The sequence below is a fragment of the Homalodisca vitripennis genome, chromosome 1, assembly GCF_021130785.1.
Source record: "Homalodisca vitripennis isolate AUS2020 chromosome 1, UT_GWSS_2.1, whole genome shotgun sequence".
Classification (NCBI taxonomy): Eukaryota; Metazoa; Arthropoda; class Insecta; order Hemiptera; family Cicadellidae; genus Homalodisca; species Homalodisca vitripennis.
In genome coordinates, this window is record NC_060207.1 from 40,538,404 (window position 1) to 40,564,959 (window position 26,556).

At 31.4% G+C, this 26,556-nt stretch overlaps 1 protein-coding gene across 2 annotated transcripts; it reads left to right on the forward strand.

Moving 5' to 3' along the window:
• The first annotated feature begins 230 nt into the window (after positions 1 to 230).
• On the forward strand, positions 231 to 25,676 carry LOC124360197 (uncharacterized protein DDB_G0287625-like). Of its 2 annotated transcripts, none has more exons than XM_046813597.1 (9): positions 231 to 391; positions 484 to 553; positions 9,424 to 10,820; positions 12,598 to 12,762; positions 17,441 to 17,549; positions 18,126 to 18,289; positions 22,653 to 22,762; positions 24,686 to 24,820; positions 25,463 to 25,676. In XM_046813597.1, exons 2-9 carry the CDS (start codon positions 494 to 496, stop codon positions 25,579 to 25,581), a joined length of 2,259 nt encoding a protein of 752 aa, XP_046669553.1. In that variant the 5' UTR covers positions 231 to 391; positions 484 to 493; the 3' UTR covers positions 25,582 to 25,676. The 2 variants fall into 2 exon arrangements, with proteins under 2 accessions (XP_046669553.1, XP_046669562.1); XM_046813606.1 differs by having other exon boundaries at positions 233 to 391; positions 465 to 553.
• Positions 25,677 to 26,556: the final 880 nt, after the last annotated feature.

Consider the following 26,556-nt stretch of genomic DNA (forward strand, 5'->3'; position numbering starts at 1 on the left):
TGCTTTTAAACATATCCTTTAAATTTATATCAGCATTAGGCTTAATGTTTTTAGAATTTACGAGTGATAAATATTGTTTTTCTTATTAGAGCCTTTGATATGTATCAGTCTATAACAAATCGTAAAAAAGTTATTGAACTGCATGTAACTTTTTGAAGCCTGTTAATTTGCAAATAACAGAAAAAAATGTTCCCTCCAAAATGTAACAGCTGAAGTACGAATCCGAATCCTATTCCCAATGGCAAGAGAGTAAATTGACATGTCCTTTTGAAGATAATATTTGTATTTTGACATTGGCTTAGTGACTTTGTATTTGGTTAGTTGTTTTCTGCATGTTGTAATGTGAAAATTTTACATTAATGAAGTAAGAAACATTACTCAAACAAAGCAGGTGAAAATTAATTTTGATTTTTACTAATGCTGTATAGTTTTAATGTTAGTGAATACATCATTGAATTTGATAGTAAATTTCTGAAATTTCAGTTTAAAGAAGATGTCAAGTGACAGACTACCTCCTAGGAATGATCGAGAACCAGTTCCACTCATTGATAAGGTAGGGAAGTAATATGTGCTTTGTAGGAAAAGTATTAACCCTTACATATTATAAATATTATTGTTCTAAAATTATCTATAGACTATTATGCCTACTTTAAGGAAACTAATAAGGTGACTACACTTGTTAATGTTTCCATCGATCGATTTGGTTTGATACCCAATTTATGTAATAATAGTGCACAACGGTAATTATGATACATGATAAAACATTACAATAACAAAAGTAGTTTAACATTAACATTAAAAATAATGAAACCAACCTTGTTAATTGTGAATTTAATGGCTAGAGGCAAAATACGAGTTTCATGTTATTAACCTATTGCTATTGTCCTGAACAAAAGAACATAAGGTTTTTATGGGTGGAAATGACAAATAACGAAGGTATAGAACATTAAAAGTGTAACTACTTTTATTGCGTAGAGTAATATTTCATTGTTCTATGGACGTTACGTTGTCTTGTTTTGATCGTAAGTCAACCTCATATTGGTTGCTTCTGACGTTAGCTGTTACACCATCTTTGGATTTGTAAAATAACAGTAATGCTGAAATCAGGGGAATTTTACCCAAATTATATGCGTTTTTTAATTTAGACTTTCTAAAAATAAAAGTTCATGGGCGTTATGTGTACTTACATACCACATGGTAACTTCTAATCACATAAAAATAGCTTTTCTTGAAAAATAACACATAATAGATGAATTTAATAATATTTTAACTGCTCACATAATCCTCAATAGCACACACATAGTCACGTTGACGAGACTGAATGGGACAGTAGATGGTAGATGGTGCAAGACTAAACTGTTCTGACCACAGAGCACTCAGCTAAGCTATCGGGAGCAGGTAACACTGAAAATTATAGATTACAGGAAGGGTCAATCCATTTCAAATCACCCAATAAAAATAAAATTCTGTTGCTCAAAACATTTTTATTTGCCTAATTTTTTTTATTATGAGTTCCCTATGGGTAGACAATTACAAAACACTATTTGAAAAAATTTTTAGAAGCCATAGTTTTTTATCCTGGCGGCCATTTTTTAAATGGCGGTTTTGCAGATTTTAGTAAAATACGCGGTTCGCGAAAAGTTTAATTGCCAAGCTATTTTTAAAGATATCATAATAATCCAAAAACCAGTGTGTTTCAGCATAAAATGAACTTTAATTTGAAATTATAATAATGTTTCTTTTGTGCAAGAAAGTCAATCAAATTTGTTCTGCAAAATCTCTGAAAGAAAATCATCAATTGTTTACTTTTTAAGACCATAAAAAGTTTAAGAAGGAAAAGAGACTCACTACTAATATTTTATTTCTTTGTTTGAAAACTAATATAACTACCTACTGAAAAAGTTTTAAGCCCTGAGAATGCTCTCCTTTTTTTTCTAGAGCTTTTCAAAAAATGGCCGAAAGCCTAATAATGTCAATTTTTCTAGGGTTAATAACTAAAAAGGGACTGAATGAAAATAAATGAAAAATTTTACAGAATGTTCTTTATACAAATAGGAATATTCTCATAAAAAATTATGACTGAGACTTAACTACATTTTAGAGATATACAGCATTGAATTTCAGTTAAAAGCGCTAGCCTTTTTCTCGCTTGTGCGGTACCAATTTAGCAAACAAGGGCTTGTTTAAATCATTAAATGTTAACAATAAACTTATATTTAATGCCTAAAACATTATATTCCTTATTTAAACCTACTTAGGATTTACAATAAAAATTATTTAAAACCAGAAAAATAATGGTATAAAATAAACAATACTCATAACCAACAAAATAGCACTTGCGCACTTTAGGAAAAAATTATTTGTTTAGATCTATTATACTGTCAAAATGTATATGCATTTTAATTTATGTTCTAAAATATAATATTATCAAATACATTTTATAAAATACATGATGTAAAAATATGTGTTAGTACCTGAGGAATATTTTAAAACAGAAACTCATAATCTTACACAGTGAGAACAATAGGTAAGAATCATAATTCTTCAACTTAACTTACCGATACAATTTTTGTACTACACTTGCATACAGTATCCACATAATATTGTTCTTCTGTGCATTTAGATTTAAAACATTGGTTTCAATTACTTGTTTGGCTGCAATTCATCAGCGAATTAAATAAAGATGATATTTCATTACATAGTTTCTCATTTATGTTATGTGTCCTACCAGACACGGTTGTTAGTTCCAGTGGAATCACCTTTCGCACTATTTTCTTAGCAGGCACCCAGCAGTGTCATTTTTGGAAAGCTGGAAGGCAGTTTTTGGTCCAGAAGGGAGAAAGAAATGTCATCATAGATACAAGCAACATAGTCATTACTCGTAAAAGATGATACATTTGTGAAAAGTATCGATGTTTGATGATGATCAAAGTTTGAGCCTGCAGAAGTAACAAAACATCTTATTTGGTTGCCACTTATGGGAATGTATCTGTGATAGCTTCTTGTTCCTTTCACTGGTAAACAGCATTCAAATCTCTCGGTAAGTTTTGTTTCCATTTGCTTGATTTCGGCTGAAGGAACAAAAATATACTGAACTCCAGTAATATTTTCTCAACAATATTTGAACATATCTTGTGGAGTCAAGATATGTTCAGTGTAAGGTCTTTTAAGTGAAGCTTGTGTAACTTCTCGTTTCGTGGTTCCCCCCAATACCATCGCAAGAATTCTTCCCGTGTGATGAGGCAAAGAAATTCCATTCTGCTTTTAAACCGAAATCATTTTTGTGTAGGCAGGACAATAATGAATTTTTTTCTTTTTTTTGTACTGGCTGCTTGCTACATCGCTAAAGTAAATTACCATTTCAAAATTAGGGTTTTATCTTCTTTATTTCACTAATTAAGTGATGTTGAAATGTGTACACAGTCGTGGTATTGTGATCAAGATGGTCACTAATTTTTTCTGGTTTTAAATAATTTTTATTGTAAAATCCTAAGCACGTTTAAATAAGGAATATAATGTTTTGAGCATTAAATATAAGTTTTAATTGATAACATAATGATTTAAACAAGTCCTTGTTTGCTAACTTGTACCGCACAAGCGAAAAAAAGGGTAGCGCTTTTAACTGTAATTCAATTCTGTATATCACTAAATGTAGTTAAGTCTCAGTCATAATTTTTTTATGAGATATTCCTATTTGTATAAAGAACATTCTGTAAAATTTTCATTTATTTTCATTCAGTCCCTTTTTAGTTATTAACCCTAGAAAATTGACATTATTAGGCTTTCGGCCCATTTTTGAAAAGCTCTAGAAAAAAAAAGGAGAGCATTCTCAGGGCTAAAACTTTTTCAGTAGGTAGTTATATTAGTTTTCAACAAAGAAATAAAATATTAGTAGTGAGTCTCTTTTCCTTCTTAAACTTTTATGGTCTTAAAAAGTAACAATTGATGATTTTCTTCAGAGATTTTGCAGAATAAGTTTGACTGACTTTCTTGCACAAAAGAAACATTATTATAATGTCAAATTGAAGTTCATTTTATGCTGAACACACTGGTTTTTGGATTATTCTGATATCTTTAAAAATAGCTTGGCAATTAAACTTTTCGCGAACCGCGTATTTTTACTAAAATCTGCATAAAACCGCCATTTAAAAATGGCCGCCAGGATAAAAACTATGGCTTCTAAAATTTTTTCAAATTGTGTTTTGTGATTGTCTACCCATAGGGAACTCATAATAAAAAAAATAGGCAAATTAAAAATGTTGAGCAACATGACCTGGGTGATTTGAAATGGATTGACCCGGAAGCATAGTACACAACTTTATATTTACATTTTAATTATTATAAAAAGTTATTTGTGATTTTCACCCTCTAAAACCATGTAGGCTTTTTTTCAGGAGGATAAACAGAATAAGTTAATAACATTGACATTTTGATTGGCTATTTCAGCCGTTAACCCCACTGATACCCCAACTTTAACCTAGGCTACATATCAGAATACTGTACAACAATTACAGCTTGCCCGGATAGCAGTGAGTAACTATTATAAGATTCTCCTCAGACAGGCAAACTTCTCTGCAGTACATAAAATCACAAAGATGGTCTGCCAGTATTCCACTCCTCAACCTCTCTGACCACTACCTAATAGAACTTTGTCTCGAATTCATCGCCATTTTCAAATTCTCCAAACATTACTTACTTGTTTATTGATTACATTATAATTTATTAATAAGTTGAAGCCATATTTTAAGTTGAATAAATGTAGAGCTTAATATCAGATTATTCATTTTATGAAAACAATTGAATCATTCGATAATAACATTTGATTAAGAAGTGTAGGCCACTTATTGAAGTGTACCCCCAATTTTTATTTTATTTAAGACATAACAATGTTTAGAAAAATACATATACTGTAGGCTAATGTACAATTGTAGATAAACTGCTCTCAAAGTAGCCTGCACAGAAGCAAATATCTGAGCACCCATGCGCAGGAGGGGCCCCCCTTCGGATAGTGGGGAGTGGGACAAGCATTTCTTTGTCTCTGTTTTATCAGCTGTGTGGATCATGTCTCGCTCATGCCATTTGTTTACACTGCAGCTACTTACCTATTCTATAAGTAGAATATTGTATTTTTGTGTGTATGCCTATACAAGCATCAAATATTAATTGAACAGACTAATGTATCCAAGGAGCTTGCGTTTTGGTGTCAGATTAACCGCTAAGTGGCAGTAGCCAGGTCAGAGAATAGAGCAAGCGGGTGAGTGCCGAGCAGTGTTGGGGATACTGAGAGAGGGCGACATCACAGTGGCGGAGAGGTAATTACTCCACCTTGCATGAACTAAAATCGCCCAGTGCCTTTTTATTAGCGGTTTACCTATAACAAATCAACAAACAATTCTTGCAAAGTAAAATGTAAAGCAATTGGAGTAAGTCTTTTGAAAAAAAAGGTTTGTATGTGACATTATTCTAATCCTTGTTAACACACTGTAAAGAATAATATAGAACCAAGCCTAGACTTTAATTGGCCATATTTATATAAAGCTGCGGCATCTAGCTATTATTGCCCAATATAAAAATCAATTTTTCAGAACCAGATAGGTACCAGCATGTACCAGTTACAGAGTTAAAAGTATTTTTCCTATTTATTATACCTTTATTTATCTTGTCTTTTGAAAACTATGTTGTACAAGAAACTATAAGTTGTTTATCATTAATGTTTTCTTTATGATGCTTTCAACTTAATTTATTTAGGTCTAGACTAATGTACCTAATAATGGTACACACAATTTGTGTTTCTTGATAGTATATATGTATTTTGTTTTTATTTCTTGTCTTTGGATTCACAAATGACTCCCTGAAATTTTTATGTTATCTGATAAAATACTATATCAAGGCATTTGTTTGTGTCACCAACAGACAGTACCACAGGGATGGAGGCATTTGTATCGAGACCTTCTGGAATTTTGATATATTACTTACACAGTAAGAGGCAGCCGCCTTATCATGTTATCAGATTCCATGTCTTACTGTCAGTTACACCTGGTTCAATCACTTTTGAGATATTTTACCATTGTTGTTTTGCTTCCTAGAATGTTATTGAGCAATATTAAAAATAATGGTGTTGAAGCACCTCTTCCATATTATTACCAAACTAATAAAAGCTATAAACATATTGGCGAGGCTGTTGTAATAGTCTAAATATTAAAATATACCAACAATATCACATTAGCCATATTTAAGAGGTAAATGACAATATTTGTCGGTTGCCACTGCATGACAAATACAAATACGTATTCAACCGGCAAGGTTAATGCTGTTTATCGTTCTGTTCTAGATAGATTCAGTATAATTTTTAAAAAATGAACAGTAGGCCTCTACTATTGTGAAATGCGATTCTAAATTATTACTGAATGGTATTGTTTTAGCTATGAAATACCACATTTTGCTATCACTAATTTTGGTGCCACTTGCCGAGCAGCAACGTCAAAATTGTTGAAAAATTCCTCTGAAGGTTATTGTGTGTCATAGAACCTTGTAGTTAGCACCACAGTCAACATCTAAATTTGTAGAAGTGGTCAATTAAGCATTTTATGTACAAGTTTTCAGTCTAAGAATTTCATAAATAAGGCTTACATTTAACACTGTTTTATGCGGTCAGTCGATAAAACAAACAATAACTTAGTTTACAAATCAATTGTAATATAGATTCCCATAAATTTACAGTAGCACTAGTAATTACAATTATGTTAAGCAAGAAAACGACTAAAATTTACTAATCTCTATTTTTTATATCAGATGTTCAAACTGCTGTCACAGGACAATTTGACAATGTCACATGGTAATTTTTAAAATTTTTGCTACTATTCTGTCCATAAGGTCATTAATACACTGGAGTTTCATTTTATAGACGTTTTTAATGTGACTCCACACAAAGAAGTCAAGTGGAGATAGATCTGGCGATCTTGGTGGCCATTCGATAATTCCTCTTCTACCTATCCAGCGATTTGGAAAACTATTGTTTAAATACTCGTGGACATGCAGGCCATAGTGCTCTATCCTGCTGGAAACAAACTTCATTACAGTTGTCGTTTGCTACTTGGATAGCTGGATAAACCTGATTTTGTATCATTTCCTGGTATACCTTGGCATTAAGGTTTCCATCAATAAAAAAGGGCACAAAAAACTGATCCCACACAACGCCAAGCCAAACGTTTAATTTTTCAGAGTGCTGGATTGCTCTCTCATCCAATGAGGGTTAATATCAGCCCAATGACAAGCATTGTGCCTGTTAACGTTACTATTTAATATGAAAGTTACTTCATCTGAGATAGCATTGTTGTTTAATCTAATTGTATTATTATCATCAATGTTCCACACCATTATTTCACAAAACTCTACTCGATGATGAAAATAGTACTCACTTAGCTCATGAACTAAACGAATTTTGTATGCTTTATAACCAATGTCATGTAACATTTTTTTAAACTGATGTTTGAGATCTACCTAATATTTGAGATACATTTCTTGTTGAGGCATGAGGATCTTCTACATCAGACTGTAAAACGTCAAGTGGCAATGCTTCTTTTGTAGCCATTTTGGTAGTCCAGGTTTGGAGGCGTCTTTAACGCTACCTGTTTCCTGAAAACATTGCAGTTATTTTAACTCTTGATTTAGATACAGGATTTTGATTGGGATAAGTGTCATTAAATAAGTTCCTTACTTTATCCTAAGATCTCATCCGGTCTCCATGGCCTCGATACGCTTTTCTTCACTCAAACACTCCATTTCAACGTAAAGTATCACAAAAATATGTCTTAACTTTGTTAATTGCAACCAGAAACTGAACATGATACTGGACTTCCTGAAAACCGATAAGATAAGGGAGGCCTGCCCTGCAGCAAGTAATAACTGTAAAACAGGTTTGAGTTTGTAAAGAAATCAATTGTCTATTGAAGTTATTTACCTTCTGAATGTGGATGTCAATGTTTTACCTTAATTAATTTCAATTAACTGCCATCTTGTACTGGGTTGAGATAGAAAGCTCTAGTTTCCACTGTTCTTCTTCTTTTATCAAGACCTTTCAAATGAGTTGTCACTTAATGAGCCTTTACATTTAAAAATTTTGGACAAAGTTATTAAAATGTTCACTTCTATTTCCTAGAAAGGAGTCCCGAGTTCCAACTCCCCATCTTTATCCATCAACAACTAATCAGAGTGTATCCATACTTTTAACTCACACTGTATATAATTTGGTGTTATTTTCAGCTATTGTTTATACTCGATCTCTGAGACCTTGTGAGACAGTGTTTCAAAGCTATCACGACTTATGCAGGGTGAATTTGGGCATTCTAGCCAAAATGGGTCTCAAAAGCTGTATATAAAAGACATAAAGTACCAAATTTAGCTAAGAACTTATTTTAAGACAGTATTTTTTTAGTAGCTAGCTAACTAATTATTTATTAAGACTTGGGCATTAAGCCCGATTGCAGTCATACACAAATGCTTCTACAAGTTATACCTCCTGTAATAACAATGACCCGATTGTATTAACTAATAAAATAAATAAATAAGGTATAAATATTCTTATTAGGAATCACTTTCAAAATGTTATCTGTTTTGTTGGTGGAGATAATATAATGTTCTTTTTAAAAAAGTAATATTTTGATTGGTAAGAGATTTTTTTTTAATTTTACTCACATAAGATTTGTTGTTTTTATATTATATAACAGTCTTAGGTTAGTGGATAAATGATGAGAAATGAAATCTGAACTAATATGTATGTAGTGTGTATATTATCATTATATAAATAGAGTTTTGTAAAATTTGTTATATAGTAATTCGAAAAAAATTTCCTTTAATTAAATCCATGGAACTTGTTCAATAAATGTGTGTATCTCCTTTTGAACCCTTTCTCTTTCAATTTCCTTGGAGGCTTTCCTTATTCAGTTTTTTATTTGATTTTATGCAAATCGCCAATTTTTTTAAAATTTGACTCCAGTTTTCTTATTTATCTCTAATGTTACATGTTTCAAAGTTTAACAGCTTTACAATACTCATTAATTTTAAGTACCAGTATCAATTGCAAAATTCAGTGCAATATGTAAAATATGGTCAAGAACTTATTGTTTTGATTGTGCATTATTCAACAAATCATCAAATTTGTATCCTTTGTGACTTGCTTTGTAGGATAATTGAAATGTTATGACTTAAAGTTTCTATGTGTACTATAATGTTAAGTAATTTTTTTAGATCCTTTCAAGTGAGACTCAAAATTTTTATGTAAAGTACCAATGACCTACCTTCTAGACAAAGTATACAAACAAATAAGTTTTAATCAATAAAATATGGCCAGTCTTCTGCTAAGAATCTTAATGAAAATAAGTTATATATCCTTGTTATGCTTACTAATTATTTCTTATGTTTTAGATAGCGCCACCACCCTGTCCTGGAACAGAAGTGTCAGTGTTGCTTGATCAAGAAAAGAGTACATCCATTCATTTGAATTCACCTTCAGTTACTCAATCTATTAAAGAGAGATTAGAGAAGAACATGCAAAGACAGGAACAACAAAGTGAATTATCTGAAGCTAAACAAGTTCATCGTGAATCATACAACACGTGGAAAGCCAGAAATGCTCATGCATTGCAAGATATAACTGGCAGCAGTTTAGAAAGAACAAAATCATCTGTAAAACAAGCTGTGCGTTCTCCTAAAGTGAGTGATGTGAGAAGACCACAGACCATTAGTAATGAGCATTTTTACTCTCAAAGTCACCAGCATGTCACATCCCCACAACCCGCTGTTATTCAAGCTCTTCATGACAAATACACAAATCACGTAAGCACACCCAGAGTTGAATCTTATCCAAGGGAAGATGAAAATCTTACTCGTTATAACACACATCAACAGAACACCAATAATTGCCAAAGTAATGATAAATATAAGCATGAAAACTGTTACCGGACCAATGAAAACCCTTATGTAAGAGACATTCACAACTTTTCTAAGCTCTCTCAGAATCAGTTGCACAATATCTCTCCTGTGGTAAACACACATAAATCACAATCTAAAGTCAGAGACCATCAAGTTGATAACGTGCATCCACAATGTAACACACACAGGCATAGGTTATGTAGAGATATACCTGAACAACGCTCACCTAATTACCGTGAAAATCACTTTAATCAAGATCAATGTGATTGCAACCAAGTTAAAGTTGGGAATAACCCAACTAATGCAATGGAATTAGCTAATAGAGACATAGCGTTAACAAATATTGCATCTCCATTGAACATTGCTCACGTAAATAATCAGTCTGTGATGGAACTGTACAATATGATACACCTGCAGAATGAGCAAATTTTAATGTTGCAACAACAAATAAAACAGATCCATTTACAATTGCTACAAATCCCCATAGACAATGAGAGATTTGTAGAACAAAAAATTGCATGCCTTAAATTGACTAATGACAACAAAAATGACAAAGCCTCTAAAGATAACTGTAATTGTAACAATAATAAAAGTATTGGTACTCAAACTCAATATAATTCAAAAGAAAAAACCTCAAAGCCATCAAATAATGCTGATAGATCCAACCGATCAGCTATGACCAGTAATACTGAAGATAGTGACAATAATAGCTCGACTTCATCTGAAAAAACCAAGACAAATAATCATAAAAATCAAACAAAATCTAAAAAAAAGGTTGCACAAAAGAAATACAAGTCACCTTCTCACAGTCAAAAAGAACCAAATAAAAAAAAACTGCACAAAGAAAAGGAAAAGAAACAACATACCAAAAGTTTGCGTTCTCCAGTTAAGTAAGTAATTTGATTTTATTATATATTCAAAATAATATACAATCTCTGAGTGATGTAAACATTGTATGTTCTCTTGTTCTGTGCCCGTGCCCTTTGCTAGACAATATATCAGTTTTCACATATAATTATTATAACCACCAAGATTAGATACCAGTTATTTATTTGTTTAATGTTTATCAATGAAGATGAAGAGTATAACAAGATAACAGGTTTACAGACAGCAGCCATTGTGTTAATACTACAAACATTCCTTTTTTATCAACTGAAAAGATAGATTTCAATCCTTGAAATGTACTGTTCTATTTTTATAACATTAATGATGGCAATCGTCTAAAAGTATGTTATCCTATAAAATATTTATTTTCAGGAACACAAAGTAATATGTAGAATGCTCATTTAGTATTTTCCTATCTTCTATCTTGATTAGAAACCAATTGTTACATTTCACATTTTTAGGTTACGAGATGTCAAAGCATTTGTGTAGTTTAATATCAGTTAGGATATCACTCCTCAAAGTACTTATCCCTGTTGTCTTCACTTATTAGGGACATAGTCATTCAAGGCCATTGAAGCAAACAACCATCATTAGTTGTTTTGATCCCAATGTCTGCATCTACGTTCAAAATTACTTGATTTACAATTTAACACGTAATAAAACTTAAAACTTACAGTATATTGCAAGAATCGGTCTCTCTAATAAAAATACTAAACTGTATACAGTATTATACAAAGGCTATATAATATATCATTGGAGGCATTGTTACATGCTGTACTCATGTAGCAACAAACAAGTCACAGTTGAGAGGTATGAGTTGTTTTTTGCTCCCGGCTTGTACAAGCATATCTTTAAAGTGGTCATGTTCCCTTATGCGGATTTCATTGAAAAATGTACCATTGGAATTGTTATAAAAATTCAAAAATATTTAGTATCTTGTAAAATTTCTGTAACCTATGTAAAACAGCTGATACCTATCGAAAGTCTAGATGTTTTCTGCTCCTGGGTTTTGCAAGCTTACCTTTAAAGTGATCGTGGCCGCTTATGCATTGATTGATTTTGTTTAAACAAGTACCGTTGGATTGTAATGAAATTGTTCAAATAGCTGTCTAATAAATTGGTTATAACTAAATTGGTTTTTTTTTGTTATTTTACTTTAAAAATTTTCAACAGATGCGATTTTGTGTGTTAAAGAAAATAACACAATTGCTTGCCTCTTTATCTATTCAAACTTATGTGCCAAATTTGGTTTCTTTAGCTAAAATTGGTTTTAGGGATAAAAATAATTTTTGTTGTAAAAAATACAAAATGGCAGCTGCAGCTAAAATGAGATATTTGTCTATCTATGTTTATATGACTTTTCTCTTTTTTATTGAAATGATAAGTAGCCTATTATCTGCCACAAAACTTTTTTAACACGTTGGAACACCTTGTATATATTTAAAATCCTATAATGCTATCCTGAAGACAGCCATTTTAAAATTAAAAATAGATTTATACACATAGAGTGGCATATATGCCTGCTTCACAAGACCCATAAATGCCAATTAGAAACCCTTTTTACAAAACGATGTACTACAAAAAATTCAAATAATTTGGCAAAAATGATGTAATCCTGCTTTGGACCAAATATTAACATTGTTTTGCTATTACTATATTTATAATAACAATTGTCATTGTAGAGTATAAGGAATAATTTAATTAAAATGCTTAATTTTGGTTGATAATAAAATTATCCCCATCATTGCTCATAGGGTTTAATATATCTTTTTGTTTCTTTAGAAAAACAAATAAAAAAGAATTGGAACCACGTAGCAAAGTAGAAACATCATTTTCGTTGGATGAATCTAAGCTTGTGGAAAGGCATGAAGAAAAAAGTGATGATGATACTTCATCAGAAGCCTCGATTGAAATTGACATGCCAGACTACCTAGATTCTAATGAAAGGTGAGTAAATATTATTAGAAAAGGGTTTTTTATAATTTACTTGAAAAGGGCAAAAGGTATGGTTGGAATGTAGAAAATGTTATATTATCAGAAAAGAAATTATAAGATTAGAATCTTGCACAAAAAGTTAAGATAAAGAATCAACTATGAGACTATCTTTATTTATTTGTGATTTATACCGTTTTCTTAAAAACTTCCACAGAAAAAGAAAGTTTTATAAAAGCATGTTTAATGTTTTTTTTTTTTCCTAGAATGTGTCTGTGAATCAGCCATCATTATTTTATTGTTATTGTCACAATATTCATTTGCATTAGAATTTAAGCTGACAGAATCTCTCCTGATACACATTATAAATTCCATTTATTTTTGTCAGCAGTAAAGTCATCCTTCACGTGTTGTAAATACACGATTTTCTATTTCCAGTTTTGTATTAAAGATTTTTGGCCTCTCATTTGTTATTGGTACATCTAGAGATTTCTACCCTCATGTTGATATATTACCAACAAGGTATTAATCATTGTGGAGAGACAATACAAAAGCATTGTGTGGATGTGTGAACGCTCACACACACACACACACACACACACACACATATTAATATATATATTTCTTATGTGCATGTGTATGTTACTGAACTCCTCCTAAATAACTGGAACGATTTGAATAACATTTTGTGTGTGTCTTCAGATGGTTTCGAGAATGGTTTAGAATTACAATTCGGTCGAACTTAAATTACTCATTTAATTAACTTTTTATTTATAATTTTTTATTGATTTTGAAATGTTTTACTATGGATCCGGCAGACTGCGCTATGACACGTAATACAATGTGAACTGATACTTAACAGCTGTTAACACTTTCAGCTGAAGTTCATCAAACAGCCAGAAACATTTGTTTACATTTAAATTTGAGAAAATTTATGTAAAGTGATTGATCAGTAGTGTAATGCAGATTGTAAAGACTATTATCTAATTTTAAATGTGATTAAAATTTCATTTTAAATCTAATTTTAAGACTGTTATAGTCTTAATTCTAAATTTAAATTGCACCAATGATTAATAAACCATCAAATTCAATGGAAAATTATTTAAACGCTGTTATAAAAAGTATCTTATTGTAAAAAGCTGTGAATGTTTGCTCATAAGTTAATTGAATCTGGTTAGTTCCCTTGACATTGTGTATGGTATTTTTACTGTAGTTAAAGAAAAACAACTCAGCACCAGATATTAATCTAAGTTGGATTCCAAAACCAACATATGTAATCATTATCTTTGTTAGTGGAAGAGCATAATTCAATTGTGGAACCGTAAATAAATTAGACCGTGAGTGAATTTAAATGACTGGAACAGACTCATATTGACCTCAGAGGCGTTTTAGTTGTATGATATTCTTTCATCATCAGGACAAAAATGTAACTATAACACTTGAAATTTCTTAGACTGGAGTGCTGGTAGTAGACGCTTGAGATCCTGAAAACGAACATCTATATATATAAAAGAAAGTCGTGTTATTTAAACTATTTATAAGTCAAGAACGGCTGATCCGATTTGGCTGAAAATTGGTAGGGAGGTAGCTAAGAACTGGGAGAAGGACATAGGATACTTTTTATCCCGTTCCCGATTCAGGATTCCGCCCCACTGGTCTCTAAAAATTACAGAAATATCCGTAAGAAATGCATTGCAGCAAACATATGTTATTAAGTGAAAGAGCTTTTTCAAATTTAATCAGCTGTTCTTTGTAAACATGCGACAAAAGAAATATATGTTTATATCATTTAATTACTACTTTAAATTTCTTTACACTTATAGTTTGAAAGCATAGAGTAAGCTTAAGAGAAACAGCAAATTTTGTTTCAACTGTTTCTGCAATCACTGTTAATCATAGACTTTACTATCCAGATAATACAATTCAAATTTGACGTAAAAATTCACCTTTAACTGCAATATTTATCTAAATAAACCATGCTCGTGCTTGATCAGAAGAGCAATGCAGATATCAAAATTTCTATCTTACGTTGGCTACAAGTATAAAGAATGTTATAAAAACAACCTTAGTTGTTTTTTTTTTTTAGAAGTATGGTTCTCAAAACTCTGTGTGTACATATTCTCTCAATCGAGACAACAAAGCAAGCTCAATCATGGCATCGGAGATATAACTAATTTGATCCAGAAGTGATACACGCGCAAGGCCTAAAATAAAAACCATACGCAATTTCGCTTAACATCTGAAGCTCATAATCATTAGACTGTAATAATATGTACCTAAAATATGCGTATTTTCGTTTCAAAATTACATTGAGCGCCTTCATTTATTACATTGTATGTGCGCTAATGAATTCCAACTTTTTGACTTCTGTCCATGATGATCTAATATAGTTCGATTGTATACAAAAATCATAGAACATTGGAGAAAAATTCCAGTTATTTCACAGGTGCATATTGAGACTGTTTTAAAATTTAAATCTTAAATAGATCATGAGCTTGGAGTATCTTTCAGTGACTATCATTTATCTCAGAAGGGTAATAACGACATTCAAAAGAAATATGCCTCCTATGTCCCAATTTTTCTGTAGGAAATCGTGTGCGAAGCCGTGGGTATTTGGTTGTAATTGGTATGTTATTGAAAATGAAGAGTTTTCGTTATAAAATACTACGAATTTATTGACGAACTAGCTGTTACCCGCAGCCAATTGCGCATCATTGCTTTTACTAAGTAATATAAGGACTTCGGTTCTTAAGATTTACGTGCGAAGCCGTGGGTAACAGCTAGTATGTATATATTTTATAGATTAAGTAAATAAATTTGACCGAAAGTGGATTTAATCAGACAGACCTGACTCAGTAATGATTAAGTAGTACCAAGTTATATATTTTCTTCATCGGAACAAAGAGGCAAACTATATCTGTCACTTGAAACAATTTTGATTGAAAGTAAATTAAAAAGAGCCGAAAGAAGACGCTTTATGACCGAAGTTGGTTTCCGTTGGTGTATATTTTCTTGATCGGAGCACAAGGCAAAGGCTAACTCCACAATGGTATTGGAAATAAGAAGGTGAATTTAAACGGAGATGGAACTTGATTCTTTATAACCAAATCAGTTTAATGACTTACCTATGTAAAGGAAGTGTCCTGAATTATGTATCCACGAAAGAATGGCTTTTCTCTAGGACATCAGGGCTGGTGATCAAGTTGTGAAAATTTCCATAAGAAATACATTGCAGCAAATACATTTTATTTGTTAAAAGAACCTGTCATAAAGTAATCAACTGCCCTATGTAAATATTATAATATTACAATACAATCATATTTTTAGTTAATTTAAGTTCTTATTGAAAAGTATTGCTATTTATAGTTTTGAAAGCATAGAGTAAGCACGAAAATAACATGGACACCAACTTAATATATATTTAAGATAAGCTTAATTCCATTCCTAAACTGCACAGAATGCGTATATCATTATGCATTATATCACCAATGCTTATATCATTATGAATTATATCACCATTACTGTGCATTATGTCATTAATTGCTATTGTTTTCGCTTTAAGAATTCCTGCACGCTGGCCTAATAAGTTCATTTGTTACTCAAATTGTCAGAGCAATTTAATAAATTATCACGGAATGTTGGAGGGAAATTCAAATAAAAACTGTTTCACTCTATGACTTGAGGGTCCAAAAACACTTTTTTTTTAACTTGAATCTAAAATGGATCAGGTGATTGGAATAGCATTGAGTGACTATCAATTATCTCAGTAGCGTTTGAAATGTCATATAAAAATCATACATGAATATGTGTCCTATTTTCAACAGGAAATTGTGTGCAAAGCCGCAGGTAACTGCTAGTATGTATATGTATATGGTCTTCCGATCATATGTTAGTTTGCTTATTTAAACGCATATGTGACAGATACGGCCAAATACAAAATAATTGAATCGGAAAAAGTAAGCGCTCTGTGGTGTAATGGTAGCACATTCACCTGGCAAGTGAGAGATCCGGGTTCGACTCCCGGCGGAGCAAGTACTTTTTGTGATTCAATGTTTATTGAAATTAATTAAGGCTATTGCCATTTATACAATTTAATGTTTTTATATATATATATATATATATATATATATATATATATATATATATATATGCTGTACATTTACATAAATTCTAATAAATCAGAGCTATGATAAAGTATTTCTGAGAAAATATCAAGAATACAATTTTATCTTCCTATCAATTTTAGTAAGATCTTCAATTGCTTTTGTTATGAAAATCTGTATAGATTCATATAATATGCTTAAAGTGCACTCTTCACATATTATCTGCATTTTTAAGCAAAAGTTATGCAAAACTAATCTCATAAACTAAAAACAGTGCCACTATTTATGTTAATCAATAATGCTTTTAGGATTTTACTTTATTAATGCTCGTAATGAATTACATTTGCCTTAAACAGAATATTTATTAAAAGTGAGTTCAAGAAATAGAACTATCCAACAAAATTACTTGAAATTTTATTCTTTTAAATTCAAATAAGAAATCAAATATGATACTTTAGTCTGCTGAAAAATAATAACAAAATTGTGACCATTAAATTTACAATACAATTATTGATTATATGTTCTCAATGTACCATCTGAATACATAATTTCATTTTCTATGCAAATAATTGGTTTTATGTAATGTTCAGTGACAATTCAGAAAGCTCAAGTGATACAGACGAAAGTGGAGATTCAGGAACCGAAACTGAAGAATCTTCGGAGCCTCAACCTGGTTGGACATTTTACAACGGTGTTGTTGTGAGTATCCATATTTTAGAGACATCGGTTTTACACGTGTTCTTTTAATGGATGTTTTATTATTCTATGAGCTGTGTGAAACAGAATTGAAATGTTTATAATTCTCACCAGAGAAATCATATTTTTATTCCTAAAGTGTTCAATTTTTTTGTCAATGTTAATGATTTTTTAATTTAAAAATAATTACGTCTACTGTAAAACGCGTAACCCAGACAGTTGTATTTAATTATATATTTATAGATTTGCAAGGCATGAATTGTTTTTAAACCCTTGTATATAAAAATGCCAAGACATGTCATTTTTATTGTACTTCCTTTTAACTCACAATGAAATTTTTGTCTAGGTCAAGAAAATGAGGTGGGCATGTCACCCAGGATTAAATCAGACGATTTGGCCAAGAAAAATAGAAGCAACCACTTTATAATTCAGATCTGATTGTACTAAAACTTGTCCTGCCTTGTTTAAACATGCTTTGTACTTTAAGGAAATTTATATGTTTTTACTAGTAAGTAGAAGATAGGAAATTGTTTTCTCCTTCAATGTGCATGCTAAGTAAAATAATCTTGTTAATTTTAGGGGCAGGTGAACAACATATTACAGCGAAATCAAAGTCCGTCCAGAAATGAAAGACTACAAATGCCAAAAAGGACTACAGTAAACCAACCAAACAGGTTGTTTGGTCCTATGGATCCAATGTACCAAACAGGAGATATGGACACAGGAGTTAATTGGTCTAAAAGGTAATGTCAGTAAATATGAATATTCTAATGTTTTCTAGAACTAGGATGTCTTTCAGAAGCTGTTGGTGGCGTAAAGTACAAATGCTGAGATCCAAATGTCCTTATATACACTATTTTGCCCAATTTGTCAGAGAGGATTGTCGGAACTTCCTTATTTTATCTAAAAAAAACTAACTGAAAAATTGTTTGTCTTATCTCTCTACACCAGCAGCTTTAGACTCAACCTCAAACTTGTCATTTTTAGCAGTGGTTGGTTATGCTGTTCAACGATACAGTCAGACTCTGCAGAACATACTATTGTATAAACTTATTCTTTTATTTTTGTATATTTAGCCATTTAACACTGCTTTAACCATACAGTCTAAGAAAAGAGGTTAAAATTCATGTTCCAATAGATAATCAAATACTACCATTACAGGGTTAAATCGTGATTCATGTTTATTTATGTTAATCTTAGGAATGGCTAGACCAATTCGGCTAATTCTTTCTTTATATTATTTGTTTATAAGTCCCAAGAAAGGTTTATAATATAAAAATTTAGAAAAAAATTCCAGAAATACTTTATAACTCATAAAAATAATGATATTATTTATGTTTCGTAATCTAATTTAACTAATACATTGTGTTTACACACCGATTTAAGAACCTCTCAAGTTCAGATTACTGATATTCAATATGTCCTCCATCAGCGACACCAACCATATCACATCAATACTCAAATTCCTCCCATACTCGGACAAGCGTGTCCTTCATCACTGATTTTATGGCAGCACGGATCTAGTTCTTCAACTCTTCTATGTTTTGTGGAGTGGTGGCACATAATCGCTGTCTTTAACGAAACCCACAGGAAGAAGTGTCAAATCTGGATGACCGTGGAACCCAGATGAGCCATGCTGTCGCCAGCTCCTTCATGACCAATCCAACAGTTCGGTAGAAATTCATTCCTTGGACTTTTTTAATCATTCCTGCACCAGTTGAAGAAAAATTTACAATTTATCAAAATTATTTTCGTTATCTATTGAAATAATTGCTGCCCCGTCAAGGAAATAAAAACTAGACAAATAAAAGAATCTTGTGATTGGATCACAATAGGAATTCTTGTTTCAAGAGAAAAACTAAAATTTCTTTCAGAGGTATACAAAACATCCTCAAATGCACAGTTTAAATTTTTTTAAATAGAAAAGGTATAAAGGCTGTAAAGGCTTATGAGGTGCAAGTCCATTATGACTTCAAAAAAGTCATGGACCATCATCAACTGACAAAAAATTCAAGTGAACAAAGACAATTAATAATCATAATGAACGATCATCTCATTAGCGAACCTACACAGTTGGATGAAGAGTTTAACGATTTATTCGCCCATGTAATAGACCAACAACCAGTAAACTCTGGACCCCTAATGGCCACCCTCCAGCTGAGGCAAGGGCCAACGGTCTCAATGGCTCTGGCACCTATTACTGAGGAAGAGGTTGTTCTTGTCATTCAAACCTTTCCAGGCAAGAAAACAAGTGACATAAATTTTGTATCATGTGGCTCATAAAGAGGTGTCAAGGCATATTGTGGGTCCACTTACAAAATTAATATAAACAGTTCCTTCGAAGAAGGCTGTTTCTGAAAATTGCCAAGGTGGCCCCAATCTTCAAAAAAGGAGATAGGCTATCAGTTGACAATATCGACCATTCTCAATTTTGCCTGCTCTCAGCAAAATCTTTGAAAATCTGTTTTTTATAAGAATGATGAATTTTTTGGATGGACACAATCGGCTTTCTGAAGACCAGTTTGGTTTTAGGAAGGGAAAATCGACTACAGATACGGTAGTGAATCTGGTCGATATGGTTATTGAAGGTTTGGAGACTAGGATGCCCACCTTAGGTGTGTTTCTTGACCTCAAATTGTCTTCTGCAATCTTTGCCTTGGGAAGTCTGTCAATATACTGCCCAACTCAGGTATTGATGATAGCATATTATGGACTCATCTACCCCCACCTTTCATATGGAGTAACGCTCTGGGACGCATGTGAAAATGCAGATGTTATGAGATTATTTGTACTCCAAAAAAGGCTGTCAGAATAATTACCAAACTAAAAAGAAGAGAGTTGTGTAGACCTGGGTTCAAAGAGTTGCAGATATGGACTTTACTCTGCCTCTACATCCTTGAAACTGTGTCATATTGCTTGTCTAAATGTGGAATAACACAGGGCCGAGAAATTCACAGTCACAACACCAGAGGCAGGAATAATCTCAGTACGGGCCGGCACAAGATGGTAGCCTTTCATCACTTGCTAGCAGGTGTACTATTCAATATTCTGCCAAACTTACTCAAAATTCAAAAAAATGCCCATGGTATCTAAGACTTGCCTCAAACGAATTCTTGCCTCAAAGGCTTTTATAGCGTGGGCAAATTCCTGGCATACAACTGGGAGACCAATGATTTCGGAGAATGATAATAACCTGGTGTTGAAGAGAGAAATAATTGGCGAGCGGATGGAAGCTGAATGGATGCTACTGTGTATGTTGGACTGGATGAGTAAGTGATAAATTTTAAATTATTAATTGATCTTACAATTCATTGTAATTGTCTGACAGCAATAAAACATATTATTACTACTCAGATATTCACGTGTACTTGGTGACTCCAGTGAGTGGGATACCCCATCTTGTTACAAAATGAAGTTCTCTTCGTGCAGCAACGGAAACAACCAGTTTTGTAACATACTGAGATGCTGCTGACCATTAAACGTTTTTATATAAAAGAAAAATAGGCTGTAAACAGACGTTCGCAGTATCGCACAAGACACAGACTTTTGGTGAATCTCGTACATGTTCAATGGCTGCATGTGGGTTCTGTAGGCCTCACATTCAAACACTGTGTTTGTTTACCTCCTGACCACAAACGTGGAAAGTTGCTTCGTCACTGAACCGATGCATTGTGTAAAAGTGTTATTATTGTCAATAACATCAAGAATCTTGTTAGAAAATGCCATCAGGATGCAGAGCTTGTAACAGCTGAAACTTGTATTTATAACCAACCAAAGTGTAAAAACACGTCAAATTGTTGTTGTAGGCAGTGGTACCACCTGACTGGCATGACAAGTTGTTTTTAAAGGACTACATTAGAAAGCAGTTTGAATTCGTACAAGATTTTCTTCAGAATCACAAGGGCAACCAGTACTCTTTCCTTAAATACTCATCCTGTATCTAAAATCCATTGATACCATCTGTGAATGTTCCACTCATTCGAAGGATCAATTTGGTACCTCAACCTGAAATATCTTTGCACTGTAATTACAGAATTGCAAACATAAAATAATGTCTGCTGTGCAGTAGCTATTATAAACATATGACAATTATCAAGTAAAACAGAAGACGACTGACATCTAGCAGCTATTAATATAAACTAGACTATGTGTTAGTTTCTCCAGTAGCCGAGCCGAGGCACAGCAGTCGATAGTTTGGACAAAATAATACTTTTTAATATGTCTATTCTTTTTGTGACACCTGTACTAAACAGCTGGTGACACTTTCAGCTAAAGTTCGTCATAGAGACTGAAACATTTGTGTATATTTACATTTTATAAAATATGAATTATGCTGTACTTTATCACTAGTGTAATGCAAATAGCAAAGTTACTATCAAATTTTTAGTCCAGATTGCACCAGTGATTAATTTAAATATTAAATAAACATAAGATACTCAAATCAGTGGAATGAACACTAACATGCCTCAACAAGCCATTCTTTCCTAGACTACTGTGTGAAAAACATCAGTATCTCTATAACGCAAAACCTATCATATATGATTATTTTGAAATATTGCATGAACTAAGTAAGGACCTTTATACCAGAAGTAGATGCATTTTGACTCAAGTACGTTTCTCACTCCTATGTGTGTATATATTTTACATCAGGACAGCAAGGCAAACTCAACTATGGCACTTAAAATATCTTAAACCAGAAGTAGATTACAAGGTCTGGAAGTAAAGGCTGGCAGGAGTAGTTGTGCTAGGCTTCTTTTTTTTATTGGGATAGCAAAGCAAACTCAGCTTTAACATCAGAAGTATAATTCAGTTGAACCAGAAATGCTCCTACACACGCAAAACCTGATATAAGAGTAAGTCACAACCTCTGACCCTTTTAACCATGAATAATGAAATAATATATATCTGATGTATGCCTGCTTAAGTGAAAGATCATAGGGTTCCATTATATTACATCATAAATGCTTTTACTGAGTAGGCTACGGATGCCAATTTTGAAAACAGCATGTGAAGCCATGTGTAAAAACTAATTACTCTATTAAATGAACAGTATTTTCAAAAATTGGTTGATGACAAATCTTGAATCTGAATTATTATATGTTACAGAGTTACATTTAATGGACCACCACCGGAGGACAGTGACAACATTCCCAACATGGTGCAGATGCCTTGGTTCCAACAGTCTAGGCCTAATCAACCCTATAGAACAAATGGTGGTGAGATCTTGTATTATTTATTTTAAATACTGTTACAAGATGCTTATCTAGAGATAAGTGATGTGTTTCATTATACTACAGTTATATGCTAAAATTGGTAACAAATTATGAGTTTCACAAACTATTTCTATTCTATGTTCTACTACTACATATAATACTATAATGTTCTCAAAAAATTAAATCTATACATTTTCTAAAACTAGAATAAATTTGTAATGTTTTGGTTTTCTTAGAATTTTTAACTTATTCACATAACCATTTTAGAATATACCTTCGTAGAAACTTTGTTCTAATTTCGCATGTTTCACTGTTTACTAAATTTGTTTATTGTGCTTTTTTTAAAAAACTGGTGTTATAATTTTCATTTATAAAAGTGGACAGTATTGTATGTATATTCTCTAGGTTATTATCTTCGCTCAAAAATGAAACGTATAATTATACTTGTATCTTATTTTATGTAGAATATATAATGCTATATATATATATATATATATATATATATATATATATATATATATATATATATATATATATATATTAATTTTTCTAAATAATAAGAGGGAATATAAGGTAAATGTATTGATTAAAATTGTTTGGAATATATTTGAACACTGAACTTTTATATTATACATTTTTTACAGTATATAAACATTTTTTTATTCAGTACATTAAAAAGTTTTAATACAAATAATAAATTATATTTTACTTAAAGTTAACTTAAAGGCCTACTTTTCAATAAAAACACAATTTTGATTCTGTTACAATCAAGAAAGAAATGTTTTATATTAAATTTGCAAAAATTGAAAATATTTCAATACTATAAGGAAATACAGAAAAGTGGGGTCAAAAATTTTAAACGATAATGAAATTTACTAAATATAACAAGAGCAATAAGTTCTCAGGGGGTGGTAGATCGAGCAGACAACAAATAAATTATGGGTTGAGACCTGAAGTATATTGCAAGCATGCACATTAGATCAAATTAAGTCTATATCATATGTTGAATTTAGAATTAATAACATATTTTCAAAGTTTTAAATATGGATAAAGTTCTTGTTAGAAAAGGAAGGTTAGAATTAGAAAAAATGTTCTTGTAGGTTACATTTTTATAAGGTTATTGAATAAAACTTTTTTTATGTAAAGTTTTACAAGTCCAAAAAGACGGAAGTTTATGTAAGTGAAATGAAGGGAAATTATTAAAACATTAATTTACTTAGAAAGCAATAGTTTTAAAAATCTTATATTCTGAAAAATTATACAAAATTTAAAAATATACTCTATTTTAGATTCAATATAGATCCTCTCATTAATATCAGTATATTCAATTTAATTCAACATGATATCAACTTTGAAACAAACATTGACAAAGATCAGACAATATATGTTCGAACATTCTCTAATTTCTAGTATTACCACAGATTCCTTCTACCTAATAATGTTTTATAAATTAACTCTTTTTCAATAATATATTATTAAAATGTAATATCCTATTCCAATGGCTTCTAAACTATGAAGTGGTTCTTCAAAAGTAAGAATCCCAGTTTGTTACATTATTAAGAAATGTTTATTGATAATTAACTCTATTTTCTTTTAAAGTTATATTGATATGTTATAGTTATAGTGTTAATGACTATTTAATGTTTTGGATAATTAGCAAATATTTATGTAAGTTTTTTTTAGTTAGTGTATCACCTGAAAGTTTTCATTCATAATATGAATATTGAGATTTATTTGTTAAATATTTAAATTGTTAAAAATATACATAATCAACTCATAAATGTATTCTTCTCTTTGAAAATAAAGTTTATTTAGTTAATATTAGTTATAACTCGGTTTTTAGTTACAACACAATATTCTTTTTATTTGTTTATACGTTGTAAAATACCAATAATTGTATTATCATTGTTATTTTTCGTTTCTTAGGTGCTCCTGGTAGAATGCAAGATTTTATGATGTTTAACATTGCCAATGGAAATACAAATCATTCATTTTCTACATTGAGATTTCTCGAACGTTATGACCATGTTTCGTCTTTACAAAAGGGTCCAGAAATTCCTGGTAAGTATTCTGATTTTCATGTTTTGAGTTGAATCATACTAACTCAGCCTGTTGATTAATAAGTAGATTTTTTATCTTCTGCCTCTCAACGTTTCACAACTGACTGCAGTGAAAACTGTTTCAAACATACGCCGCTATAAAACGATCCATTTAAAAAATAACAATAGAATGAAAATTATATATTGTCAGAATGACTCAACTCAAAATTTTCTCAATAGATATTCACAACTTGGTCTTCAATCATTTTATAGGATATAGTTTAACAATTTATATTAACATCAGCATGCTTGTATCATGCATTTTATCTTTCAATGAACAAGATATTGTGAACTTATTAGCTGTTTTGTACTTGTGTAATTTCATTAAAATTTGTACTTCTTATATTTACACTACTTGCAAATTAGAGACCTACTCTTAATGCCCCTCCAATCTTCCATTCTTTCATTCTCGTATAATATTAAATATAAAAAAATTATATGTTTTTATATTATGTTTTAAATAATAAAACAGTAGATTTTGTACTGGTCAATAAATATGTGTACCATCAATTACATCATTAAAGTGCCAGTTATTTATAACTTGTATAAGAGGGTAGTATATTTGATCATATATACACTATGTTAATAAATATTTTGTTTACAGATTACTTATTTCAAGAAAACAAGAAGAGCAAGTCAAAGAAAAAGAAGAAAAGTAAAACTACAAATCATGACATGTTTTCCCATGTGCCTCAACAGAATCACAGTAGAAAACATTACTAGATATAGGTTATTGTAGTGATATTTAAATGAATGATATTTTGTAAAAAGTGTATTTTGACAAAACTGTTTGATTTATCAGTAAATATTTACATTTATGCGTTTTTATTCCTTTTCCATTCTTACCATAGAACTTCATACTAATTATACAGAGTGAGTTTTATGTCCCGGCACACCTGGATATAATTCATACTAATTATACAGAGTGAGTTTTATGTCCCGGCACACCTGGATATAATTCATACTAATTATACAGAGTGAGTTTTATGTCCCGGCACACCTGGATATAATTCATACTAATTATACAGAGTGAGTTTTATGTCCCGGAACACCTGGATATAATTTAAACGGCACGAGATATCTATGTGAAACCTTGACCCTACCTATTATAACATATTTTTTTAATTTTTCAAATTGTTGAAAATTTTCCCCCTCTTTTCTAAAGGGGGGCAACTAAAAATTTTCAAATACAAACCCCTATCATGTGACCCCTCATTTTAAAGGAAATAAAAAAAGAAATCCAATAATGCAAACTAGAGGTCTCTACGTTTATTTTAACAGATGCTATGATAAATTTACAATTGAGTAAAGGGGGGCAACTACAAATTTTCAAATACAAACCCCTATCATGTCTGAAGTTTTTACACACGTCTAGCACACTGTCAAACAGCCGAAGGTGAACAGTTTGAACACCTGCTACATTAAAACTGGTAACTGTTTTTAGAATTTGCTTTAGTGTTGACTCATGTTACGATAAACAGGACGAGACACTTACTGATTTTATTATTGTAAATTTGTCATAAAATCAGTTAAAATAAACGTAGAGACCTCTAGTTTGGATTATTGAATTTATTTGTTTATTCCCTTTAAAATGAGGGGTCACATGATAGGGGTTTGTATTTGAAAATGTTTAGTTGCCCCCCCCCTTTACCCCCCCTTTACTCAATTGTAATTTTGTCATAAAATTTGTTAAAATAA

Bases quoted from the DNA above. Each gene is read 5' to 3' on its own strand.
- LOC124360197 (XM_046813597.1), top strand. From the start codon at position 494: ATGTCAAGTGACAGACTACCTCCTAGGAATGATCGAGAACCAGTTCCA. The intron at 12,763-17,440 runs GTGAGTAAATAT...TGTAATGTTCAG, and splicing joins TACCTAGATTCTAATGAAAG to TGACAATTCAGAAAGCTCAA. The intron at 24,821-25,462 runs GTAAGTATTCTG...TTTTGTTTACAG, and splicing joins AAAGGGTCCAGAAATTCCTG to ATTACTTATTTCAAGAAAAC.